This window comes from Salvelinus sp. IW2-2015, unplaced genomic scaffold (genome assembly GCF_002910315.2).
Source record: "Salvelinus sp. IW2-2015 unplaced genomic scaffold, ASM291031v2 Un_scaffold3427, whole genome shotgun sequence".
Lineage (NCBI taxonomy): Eukaryota > Metazoa > Chordata > Actinopteri > Salmoniformes > Salmonidae > Salvelinus > Salvelinus sp. IW2-2015.
The window spans coordinates 48,227-60,573 of NW_019944707.1; the positions used below are offsets into that span (position 1 = coordinate 48,227).

The 12,347-nt window shown below is 44.0% G+C and overlaps 1 protein-coding gene and 1 pseudogene across 2 annotated transcripts; both read left to right on the forward strand.

The window, feature by feature from the left end:
• The first annotated feature begins 716 nt into the window (after positions 1 to 716).
• LOC139025856 (serine/threonine-protein kinase 26-like) lies at positions 717 to 5,502 on the forward strand. Of its 2 annotated transcripts, XM_070441088.1 has the most exons (4): positions 717 to 782; positions 905 to 1,015; positions 5,194 to 5,307; positions 5,390 to 5,502. In XM_070441088.1, exons 2-4 carry the CDS (start codon positions 989 to 991, stop codon positions 5,498 to 5,500), a joined length of 252 nt encoding a protein of 83 aa, XP_070297189.1. In that variant the 5' UTR covers positions 717 to 782; positions 905 to 988; the 3' UTR covers positions 5,501 to 5,502. The 2 variants fall into 2 exon arrangements, with proteins under 2 accessions (XP_070297189.1, XP_070297190.1); XM_070441089.1 differs by lacking the exon at positions 717 to 782 and having other exon boundaries at positions 896 to 1,015.
• Positions 5,503 to 5,700: 198 nt separating this feature from the next.
• Positions 5,701 to 12,347, forward strand: part of LOC112075837 (serine/threonine-protein kinase 26-like) — a 10,122-nt pseudogene continuing 3,475 nt past the window's right edge.

Genomic DNA, 12,347 nt, shown 5'->3' on the forward strand with positions numbered 1-12,347 from the left:
TCAGTAAGGGCCATTATCAGAGATAAACAGTGTATTGACAATATAAATAGCTCTATGGTCAGTAAGGGGAGCGGACAGGATGTTAACAGAAATAGTCTGTTTATCAAAACATTTAGACACCAACCAAAGATCTGTGGTGATTGTCTGGAGCGGATCTTATTACTACAAGTGGAAGACTAGTCATTAGAAAACTTTACTCTCCAAATATCTATAATATCAAACCTTTCCATAAACTGCCTCAAACGTCATAGAAGTGGACTAACCCGGAGGCCATCTATCAATTAAAATATTCTGAGAAATATTAAAATCCCCGACCTACTAGAAGTAAATCGTTCGGGAACTTGGTTAGCCAACGGAGAATACGCTCTTCCAAAGATTCAAGTAACGGATCGTTTTCAAGTTTGGAGTTGAACCCATAAATGTTGGTAATAGTGGTATTGTTACAGTTGATGACAAGACAAAATAAAGTGACCAATAGGGTCCCAATCTGAGTGCAAAAATACTTCCATTGAAGTGATTCTTTAGAGTGATAACTACAGCAGAGCGCCCTAAACCTAGCTGATCCTACTTGCAGTAAACTAACTGAGTCTAACTAAGCGAGTCATAGCGCTGGCATTCACAACCACACTGACTTGTCTGTAACCAACACGGAGCAGGATTCACGGTTCACGAGTCAACCCCCCCCCCCCCCCCCCCCCGTGGATAGTTGAGTAAGACAATACAACTGTAACTTTCGTTTCGTTTTTTTGTAGTTTACTTTGGGCGCGAAGGGGCTGTGTTGGGTGAGTAAAAAAAAAAGGATAACGTGACATGAATGGTTGACGACGTACAAACACGCCGGTTGTGAAGGACATTGTGCCGCGTGTGTTTTTAACCTTGGTTCCGTGTTAATGTTTGATTTCAGAGCTCTAGACGGGAGAGAGGAGGAGGAGGAGGAAGAATAAGACTGAAAAGACCGTTGGTGGAGTCGAGGTAGGAACACGGGAGAATGGAGGTGCAGGTGTCAGGAATGCAGGTAAGAACAAACTCTATCAAACAGTTTTCAGTTTTCTGTGTGTTGATTTGTGAACTGTTGTTGGGCTTTTGTAGTAAGAAGCACAGTAGACTAGACACACAGGTGGACGAGGACATCGCCAGAACTAGACCAAGGAAACAGCTTTTGAATTAGCCAATAGAAATACAAATTGACTGTCCAAATGATCAGTAAGGACCATTATCAGATATCAACAGTTTAAGTCAGTATAAATAGCAATTTTTTATTTGACCATTTATTTAATTAGGCAAGTCAGTTAAGAACAAATTCTTATTTTCATTGACGACCTAGGAACAGCAGGCAGTTCATGGGCAGAACGACAGATTTTTACCTTGTCAGCCCAGGGATTTGATCTTGCAACCTTTCGGTTACAAGTCCAACGCTCTAACCACTAGGCTACCGGCCACCGCAATGATCTTTTTCTAACTGTAAGTGTGATGTAACGTATTAGGGTCGCACCTGTTTTGGCTTCTATCCCGTTGTCTGACTGTCTATACAGCTGGGGGAGAGGGTTGTGTTCGACAGGCTCAGTATGTCACCGCGTAACACACCTTTTGTTAGTGTATTAATGTCTATTATATGTCCCATTATGACATCACCATCGTAGAACTCTTAACGTTCACTTCTGTGCTTCCGTGTTCTTCTGGAGCAGATGGAGCAATTCTTTATTGAAAACAAATAGGATGTGTGTGTGTGTGGTGTGTGTGTGTGTGTGTGTGTGTGTGTGTGTGTGTGTGTGTGTGTGTGTGTGTGTGTGTGTGTGTGTGTGTGTGTGTGTGTGTGTGTGTGTGCGTTTCCTCCTGCCTCCAGCTGGGTGACCCTAAACTAGGGTCTAAGGGTCAGTGTGTTCTGAGATTAAAAACAACTGTCCATCTGTGTCCTCCAAAATGGCACCCTATTCCCTACATAGTGCACCACTTTTCAGAAGTAGTGCACTAGGGAATCGTGTAGCATTTGGTAGAGACACAGTGCTGGACCTTCCGTCTGTAGATGAGCTGACGCATGGCCATTCAGAGGGATTCTGTTCACAAGGGACGTAACATTTATGGTAGGAATTTGTGATTGATTGTTATTCATGTAAATTTATGTTAGACAGAGAGAGGGATGAAATTCAATATCCTCCCTCTGTCTCTCTCTCTCTCTCTCTCTCTCTCTCTCACTCACAAATATTGACCAAGTTCTCAACAGCAGTGTGAATCACCCTTTAACCCATACAGTCATAAAAACAAGGTGTTATATTGTATGAGGAAGTTATTGGAGATATTTCCTGGAATTTCTCTCCAAGTAACAGTCTGATCCTGTATTTTCTGCTATTTGGAGGTGAACATGTCTGGTTCCTACTGAAATGGAGTCCTCATTCATATTGTTCCAAATCTAGAGAGTTTTGTCTTTATGACATCACACAAATCTGTGTTTAGGACTGTGATGTCACAAAGGGCTCTGATTATGACATCATAAAAGCTGTTGAACTTTCCCTCGCCTGCCCATTATAAATAAGTTATTCCTGACACTAGAAAGTATGAAGAGAGAACGCAAAGTCCAAGCTCTCTCTCTCTCTCTCTATCTGGAGTTTATAGGGAAATGTGATTGGTAGCTCTTATGTCGCAATGGCTGTTTTGCATAGCAGACTTGCGTACTCCTCCATTGGCTACAGCAGGTGTATAAAAGAGGCTGGTTATTTTTAGCCTTGGTCAGACCACTACAGGTGCTGAGCTGAACACAGCTCCTGCTGGAAGCTGCAGTCCGTAATTCAATGTTCGTAATGTTTTTGATACTTTACGTTTTGAAGCTGTAAAGTCTTTCTTTACAATAGCGTTGTTTATAAACAGTGGACTAAAACAAGGTTATATTCTGGTTTTCTGAATGGGATAATACAGTTAAACTAAGTTTGTTGAGAGAGAAAGAGAGAGAGACAGAGAGACAGAGAGACAGAAACAGTGAAATGTCTCCACACATCAGATAGTGCCCGTGGCAATTTCCTGTAAAGATTAGAAAAAAATGAGTAAGAAAACAAATACAATTCCATGTACAGATAAATAGTTAAGCAGTTAGATTAAACATCTCCTTTGTAAAATAAATGTTTTCAAATGAAACATGTTTGGAAACAGGTGAATTAACACTTTTTAGTTAGCAGGCTCAAGCAAGCTAAAACCCACATGGAAGCAAAAACTAACCAGCAGAAATTGTTAACAAGTTAGAAATGATTTTACACACATTTTGCTCTAGGCTACTAATTATTAGTTAACAAAAAAATCATGTATGTCATATAAAATATATTCAGCCCACCCAGTATTGTAATCAAAACTTACCAGAAAGCATGTAGTCCTTGGCTCAGACAGTGTAGTAGTGTGGGCTCAATAGCATCTCATTAGTGTGCAAGATCTTGAGAATCAGCTGTACATGTGATGGAAGAATGCACTGTGCATGTGATGGAAGAATGCACTGTGCATGTGATGGAAGAATGCACTGTGCATGTGATGGAAGAATGCACTGCACCTGTGATGGAAGAGTGCACTGCACATGTGATGGAAGAATGCACTGTGCATGTGATGGAAGAATGCACTGCACATGTGATGGAAGAATGCACTTTGCATGCAGAGGGTTGCAATTACATTGAATTGGGGATAGTTTAACCAAAATATGCCACAAGACCTAGAATTGCCTTCTTTGTATCCCACAAAAAAGGTCCACTATTATAAGCTAAACTTTTTTTTTGATTAACTTGCTTAACTTGCCGTGGAAAGATTCTGGAAATTTACCGAAAAATTTCCGACCCTTTGCAACCCTATACGGGTATATAAAAAGTTTGGGAACCACTGGGTTAGAGAGAGTTGATAACATCACTACAGTCTGATGGGTTAGAGTTGATAACACCACTACAGTCTGATGGGTTAGAGTTGATAACATCACTACAGTCTGATGGGTTAGGAGTTGATAACATCACTACAGTCTGATGGGTTAGAGTTGATAACACCACTACAGTCTGATGGGTTAGAGTTGATAACATCACTACAGTCTGATGGGTTAGAGTGATAAATCACTACAGTCTGATGGGTTAGAGTTGATAACATCACTACAGTCTGATGGGGAGAGATTGATAACATCACTACAGTCTGATGGTTAGAGTGATAACATCACTACAGTCTGATGTGGGTAGAGTTGATAACACCACTACAGTCTGAGGGTTAGAGTTGATAACACCACTACAGTCTGATGGGTTAGAGATTGATAACATCACTACAGTCTGATGGGTTAGATGATAACACCACTACAGTCTGATGGGTTAAGAGATTGGATAACAAGATACAGTGATGGGTATATGATAACACCTACAGTCTGATGGTTAGATGATAACACCACTACAGTCTGACTGGGATGATACATCGCAGTAGAAGAGTTGATAACACAACTACAGTCTGATGGGTTAGAGTTGATAAACACCACTACAGTCTGATGGGTTAGAGTTGATAACACAACTACAGTCTGATGGGTTAGAGTTGATAACACCACTACAGTCTGATGTGTTAGAGTTGATAACACACTACAGTCTGATGGGTTAGAGTTGATAACACCACTGCAGTCTTCTATACTAGAAGGATGGCTCATTCCTATTACTCATTGTTAATGTTCGTTTGCTGATATAACAGAAACACACACACCCTTATTATGTGTTTTAAGATATTATGTTGTTTTAAGACAATCCGTTTAAACTCTCTCCCCTTGGTCCTTTCTCTCCCCCTCCCTGCCCTCCCTCCCCCTTTCACTTACCACTCCCCCTTTCACTTACCACTCCCCCCTTTTGCTTACCACTTCCCCCTTTTGCTTACCACTCCCTCCATTTTGCTTACTACTCCCCCCTTTCGCTTACCACTCCCTCCTTTCGCTTACCACTCCCCCCTTTCGCTTACCACTTCCCCCTTTTGCTTACCACTCCCCCATTTTGCTTACCACTCCCCCTTTCGCTTACCACTCCCCCCTTTCGCTTACAACTCCCCTTTCACTTACTACTCCCTTGGCTTACCACCCCCTTGCTTAACACTCCCCCTTTTGCTTACCACTCCCCCTTTTGCTTACCACTCCCTCCTTTTGCTTACCACTCCCCTCTTTCACTTACCACTCCCCCCTTGCGCTTACCCTCCCCCACATCCCCCCCTCCCCAGATCCCAGGTAGACCTGAGGAACTTTTCACCAAGTTGGAGCGAATCGGTAAAGGATCATTTGGTGAGGTCTTCAAAGGCATCGATAATCGCACCCAGAGCGTAGTAGCCATTAAGGTAAGAAGCAGTACTAAGACATTATAGGCGTTTCTGATTGATTGATTGATTGTTTATGTCTGAAATATTTTGCTTCTTAAAGACTATAGATCTGGAAGAGGCCGAGGATGTAATTGAAGATATACAACAAGAGATCACTGTACTGAGTCAATGTGACAGTCCTATGTCACCAAGTACTATGGGTCATACCTAAAGGTGAGGACAGGAACACACACACACACACACACACACACACACACACACACACACACACACACATACACATACACATACACATACACACACACACACACACACACACACAACACACACACACACACACACAACACACATATAACATATACATACACATACACACACACACACTGCAGCTCTAACATCTCTGTCTGTCTCTCAGGGAGTAAACTATGGATCATCATGAGATCTACAGGAGGGGGTTCAGCTCTAACCTGGTAAGTGTGTGTGTGTGTGTGAGTGTGTGTGTGTGTGTGTGTGTGTGTGTGTGTGTGTGGTGTGTGGTGTGTGTGTGTGTGTGTGTGTGTGTGTGTGTGTGCCACAAGGTTAGCTGTACCAAGACTTGGTGTGTGTGTGTGTGGTGTGTGGTGTGTGTGTGTGTGTGTGTGTTGTGTGTGTGTGTGTGTGTGTGTGTGTGTGTGTGTGTGTGTGTGTGTGTGTAGTGTTACTTTTATGAAAGTGTGTGTGTGTGTGTGTTCAGTTGCGTGCAGGTCCGTTTGGATGAGTGCCAGATTGCCACCATGCGAGGGAGATCCTGAAGGGTCTGGACTACCTCCACTCAGAGAAGAAGATACACAGAGATATCAAAGGTAGGAGAGTGTGTGTGTGTTGCTCTTACGCACAGGCAGTTAGTTACATGTGGTGTTGTCAGGGTGTGTGGAGCTAAAACTGGTAGTTAACCAGTAAACCAGTGTTTAACCAGTAGCACAGTAAACCAGTGGTTAACCAGTAGCACAGTAAACCAGTGGTTAACCAGTAGCACAGTAAACCAGTGGTTAACCAGTAGCACAGTAAACAGTGGTTAACCAGTAGCACAGAAACCAGTATTGGTAAACCAGAGCACAGCGAAAACAGTAGCTGGTAACAGTAGCAAGCGGCAGATCCAGTAGTAACCAGTAGCACAGTAAAACCAGTAGGTAACCATATAGCACAGTAAACCAGTAGGTAACCAGTAGCTACAGAAACCAGTATTAACCAGTAGCCACAGTAAACGTAGTGTTAACCTAGAGCACCAGGTAAACCAATTAACCAGTAGCACAGTAAACCAGTAGGTAACCAGTAAACCAGTAGTTAACCAGTAGCACAGTAAACCAGTAGGTAACCAGTAGCACAGTAAACCAGTAGGTTAACCAGTAGCACAGTAAAACCAGTATAGTAACCAGTAAACCAGTAGTTAACCAGTAGTTAACCCAGTAGCACAGTAAACCAGTAGCACAGATAAACCAGTAAGACATTAAACCGTAGTTAACCGTAGCACAGTAAACCAGTGGTTAACCAGTAGCACAGTAAACCAGTGGTTAACCAGTAGCACAGTAAACCAGTAGTAATCAGTAGCACAGTAAACCTATGAAGCATGTCTATGGGTAGACCATAGTTAGCAGCTATGTAAACCAGTAGTTAACCAGTAGCCACAGTAAACAGTAGTTAACCAGTAGCACAGTAAACAGTAGTTAACCATTAGCACAGTAAACCAGTGGTTAACCAGTAGCACAAGTAAACCAGTGGTTAACCATTAGCACAGTAAACCAGTAGTTAACCAGTAGCACAGTAAACCAGTGGTAGAACCAGGTAGCACAGTAAACCAGTGGTAACCATAGCATCAGTAAACCAGTGGTTAAACCATTAGCACAGTAAACCAGTAGTTAACCAGTAACACAGTTAACCAGTAGCACAGTTAAAACCAGTAGCACAGTAAAACAGTAGGTAACAGTAGCACAGCTAAACCAGTGGTTAACCAGTAGCACAGTAAACCAGTGGTTAACAGTAGCACAGGGTATTAACCAAGTGTTAACCAGTAGCACAGTAAACCAGTAGGGCTAACCAGTAGCACAGTAAACCAGTAGTTAACCAGTTAGCAACAGCTAAACCAGTGGTTAACCAGTTAGCTCCAGTAAACCAGGTAGAGTAACCAGTAGCACAGAAACCAGTGGTTAACAGTAGCACAGTAAACACAGTTAGTCACAGTAAACAGTAGCACAGTAAACCAGTAGCACTAGCAGTATATACCAGTAGTTAACCAGTAGCACAGTAAACCAGTGTTTAACCAGTAGCACAGTAAACCAGTGGTTAACCAGTAGCACAGTAAACAGTAGGTAACCAGTAGCACAGTAAACCAAGTAGCACAGTAAACCAGTGGTTAACCAGTAGCACAGTAAACCAGTAGTTAACCAGTAGCACAGTAAACCAGTAGTTAACCAGTAGCACAGTAAACCAGTAGCACAGTTAAACCAGTAGTTAACCAAGACACAGTAAAACCTGATGTGGTTAAACCAGGGTAAGCCACAGTAAAAACAGTGTAACCATAGCACAGTAAACCAGTAGTTAACCAGTAGCACAGTAAACCAGTGGTTAACCAGTAGCACAGTAAACCAGTGGTTAACCAGTAGCACCAGTAAACCAGTGGTTAACCAGTAGCACAGTAAACCAGTGGTTAACCAGTAGCACAGTAAACCAGTATTAACCAGTAGCACAAAGTAAACCAAGTAAGCACAGTAACCGTAGTTAACCATTAGCACAGTAAACCAGTGGTTAACCAGTAGCACAGTAAACCAGTGGTTATACCCTAGTTAATCTAAGGGTAAACCAGTATAGTAACCAGTAGCACAGTAAACCAGTGGTTAACCATTAGCACAGTAAACCAGTAGTTAACCAGTAGCACAGTTAACCAGTAGCACAGTAAACCAGTAGCAACAGTAAAACAAGTGGTAACCAGTAGCACAGTAAACCAGTGGTTAACCAGTAGCACAGTAAACCAGTGGTTAACAGTAGCACAGTAAACCAGTGGTTAACCAGTAGCACAGTAAACCAGTGGTTAACCAGTAGCACAGTAAACCAGTAGGTAACCAGTAGCACAGTAAACCAGTAGTTAACCAGTAGCACAGTAAAACCAGTGGTTAACCAGTAGCTCAGTAACCCGCGTAGGTAACCAGTAGCACAGTAAACCAGTGGTTAACCAGTAGCACAGTAAACCAGTGGTTAACCAGTAGCACAGTAAACCAGTAGTTAACCAGTAGCACAGTAAAACTAGTAGCACAGTAAACCAGTAGGTAACAGTAACAGTAGTAAACAGTGGAACAGTAGCACAGTAAACCAGTGGTTAACCAGTAGCACAGTAAACCAGTGGTTAACCAGTTAGCACAGTAAACCAGTAGGTAACCAGTAGCCACAGTAAACCAGTGGTTAAACAGTAGCACAGTAAACCAGTAGGTAACCAGTAGCCACAGTAAACCAGTAGCCACAGTAAACCAGTGGTTAAACCAGCTAGCACAGTAAACCAGAAGGTAACCAGTAGCACAGTAAACCATAGGTAACCAGTAGCACAGTAAAACCAGTAGGTAACCAGTAGCACAGAAAACCAGTGGTTAACCAGTAGCACAGTAAACCAGTAGGTAAACCAGTAGCACCAGTAACACAGTAACAGGTAACCAGTAGCACAGTAAAACCAGTGGTTAACCAGTAGCCACAGTAAACAGTAGGTAACCAGGCAGCACAGTAAACCGAGATAGCACAGTAAACCAGTGGATTAACCAGTAGCACAGTAAACCAGTGGTTTAACCAGTAGCCACAGTAAACCAGTGGTTACCAGTAGCACAGTAAACCAGTAGTTAACCAGTACACCAGTAAACCGAGTGGTAACCAGCTAGCCACAGTAAACCAGTAGTTAACCAGCTAGCACAGTAAACCAGTAGCACAGTAAAACAGTAGGCTAACAGTAGCACAGTAAACAGTAGCACATAACAGTAGGTAACCAGTAGCACAGTAAACCAGGCACAGTAAACATGGTAACCAGTAGCACAGTAAACCAGTGGTTAACCAGTAGCACAGTAAACCAGTGGGTTAAACCAGTAGCACAGTTAACCAGTAGTTAACCAGTAGCACAGTAAAACAGTAGGTAACCAGTAGCACAGTAAACCAGTGGTTAACCAGTAGCACAGTAAACCAGTAGCACAGTAAACCAGTGGTTAACCAGTAGCACAGTAAACCAGTAGCACAGAAAACAGTATGGTAACCAGTAAGCACCAGTAAACCAGTGGTTAACCAAGTAGCACAGAAACCAGTAGGTAACCAGTAGCACAGTAAACCAGTGGTTAACCCAGTACGCACAGTAAACCAGTGGTTAACCAGTAGCTCAGTAAACCAGTGGTTAACCAGTAGCACAGTAAACCAGTGCGTTAACAGTAGCACAGTAAACCAGTGGTTAACAGTAGCACAAGTAAACCAGTGGTTAACCAGTAGCCACAGCAAACGCAGTGTTAACCAGTAGCACAGTAAACCCAGTGGTTAACCATGTAGCACAGTAAACCCAGTGGTTAACCAGTAGCACAGTAAACCAGCTGGTTTAACCAGTAGCCCCAGTACCAGTAGAAACCAGTGGTTAACAGCTAGGCACAGTAAACCAAGTGGTTAACCAGTAGCACAGTAAACCAGTGGTTAACCAGTAGGCACAGTAAACCAGTGGTTAACCAGTAACACAGTAAACCAGTTGCGTATAACCAGTAGCCACAGTTAAACCAGTGGTTAACCAGTAGCCACAGTAAACCAGTGGTTAACCAGTAAGCACAGTAAACCAGTGGTTAACCCAGTAGCTCAGTAAACCAGTGGTTAACCAGTAGCCAGTAAACCAGTGTTAACCAGTAGCACAGTAAAACCAGTGGTTAACCAGATACACAGTAAACCAGTGCGTTTAACCAGTAGCCTCACAGTAAACCAGTGTTAACCAGTAGCACAGTAAAACCAGTAGTTAACCAGTACACAGTAACCAGTGGTTAACCAGTAACACAGTAAACCAGTGGTAAACCAGTAGCACAGATAACCATGTTTAACCAGTACTCAGTAACAGTGTTAACCAGTAGCTCAGTAAACCAGGTAGTTAACCAGTAGCACCAGTAAACCTCAGTAGTTAACCAGTAACACAGTTAAACCAGTGGTTAACCAGTAGCACAGTAAACCAGTGGTTAACCAGTAGCTCAGTAAACCAGTGGTTAACCAGTAGCTCAGTAAACCAGTGGTTAACCAGTAGCACAGTAAACCAGTAGTTAACCAGTAGCACAGTAAACCAGTAGTTAACCAGTAGATATTGTTTTAACCTGCTACACTCACTGGAAGCTTCACTGTTGGCCAGTGTGGGGCCTCCCGAGTGGCGCAGTGGTCTAAGGCTTTGTATCGCAGTGCCTAGCTGTCACTACAGACCCGGGTTCGATCCCCGGCTGTGACGCAGCCGGCCGCGACCGGGAGACCCACGAGGCGGTGCCGCACAACTGGTCCGGGTTTGACCGGCCGGGATGTCCTTGTCCCATCGCGCTCTAGCGACTCCTTGTGGCGGTCCGGGAGCATGAACGCTGACTTCGGTCACCAGTTGGACAGTGTTTTTGCTCCGACACATTGGTGTGGCTGGTTTCCGGGTTAAGCGAGCAGTGTGGCTTGGCAGGGTCGTGTGGTAGACTTGTATGACAGCGTGTCCCAGTTCCCGCCAATATCCACTAACTTCTCACAGCCATGGAAGAGGAAGTGGGACAACATTCCACAGGCCACAATCACCAGCCTGATCAACTCTATGTGAAGGAGATATGTTGTACTGCATGAGGCAAATGGTGGTCACACCAGATGCTGACTGGTTTCCTGATCCACACCTCTAACTTTTTATTAAAGGTATCTGTGACCAACAGACACATATCTGTATTCCTAGTCATGTGAAATCCATAGATTAGGGAACAATTTATTTAAATTGAATGATTTTCGTTATATGAACTGTAACTCAGTAAAATAATTTTAAATCGTTGCATGTTGCGTTTTTATATTTATGTTCAGTTTTACTCACACAACAAAAGTGAAATGTCTCCCCTCTCTCTCCGTAGCTGCCAACGTCCTTCTCTCTGAGCAGGGCGAGGTGAAGATAGCAGACTTCGGAGTGGCTGGACAGCTGACAGACACACAGATGAAGAGAGACACATTTGTAGGCACACCATTCTGGATGGCACCCGAAGTCATACAGCAGTCTTCTTATGATCACAAGGTAGAGAGAGAGAGACACACCATTCGTGGTGTATTAGGTTAGGTTGCTTTAGTGTCGAGGAGTTGTGGTGTGGTTGACTGTCTAGGAGGGAGGGTGGTGTGGTTGACTGTCTAGGAGGGTGGGTGGTTGACTGTCTAGGAGGGTGGGTGGTTGACTGTCTAGGAGGGTGGGTGCGTGTGGTTGACTGTCTAGGAGGGTGGTGTGGTTGACTGTCTAGGTGGGTGGTGTGGTGTGGTTGACTGTCTAGGAGGGTGGTGTGGTGTGGTTGACTGCTAGGAGGGTGGTGTGGTTGACTGTCTTGGTGGTAGTGTGGTTGACTTGTCTAGGAGTTGTGGTGTGGTTGACTGTCTAGGAGGGTGGTGTGGTTGACTGTCTAGGAGGGTGGTGTGGTTGACTGTCTAGGAGGGTGGTGTGGTTGACAGTCTAGGTGGGTGGTGTGGTTTGACTGTCTGGAGGGTTGTGTTGGTTGACTGTCTAGGAGGGAGGGTGGTGTGGTTGACTGTCTAGGTGGGTGGTGTGGTTGACTGTCGAGGAGTGGTGTGGTTGACTGTCTAGAGGAGGGTGGTGTGGTTGACTGTCTAGGAGGGGTGGTGTGGTTGACTGTCTAGGAGGGAGGGTGGTGTGGTTGACTGTCTGAGGAGGTGGTGGTAGTTGACTGTCTAGGAGGGAGGGGTGGTGTGGTTGACTGTCTAGTGGGTGTGTGTGGTTGACTGTCGAGGAGGGTGGTGTAGTTGACTGTCTAGGTGGGTGGTGTGGTTGACTGTCGAGCGAGGGGTGGTGGTAGTTTGATGTC

What these genes read in the sequence shown, in the direction of transcription:
- LOC139025856 (XM_070441088.1), top strand. Translation starts at nt 989, where the DNA reads ATGGAGGTGCAGGTGTCAGGAATGCAG. An exon ending in TGCAGGTGTCAGGAATGCAG is followed by an intron (nt 1,016 to 5,193) that starts GTAAGAACAAAC and finishes CCCCCTCCCCAG; the next exon opens with ATCCCAGGTAGACCTGAGGA. An exon ending in AGAGCGTAGTAGCCATTAAG is followed by an intron (nt 5,308 to 5,389) that starts GTAAGAAGCAGT and finishes TGCTTCTTAAAG; the next exon opens with ACTATAGATCTGGAAGAGGC.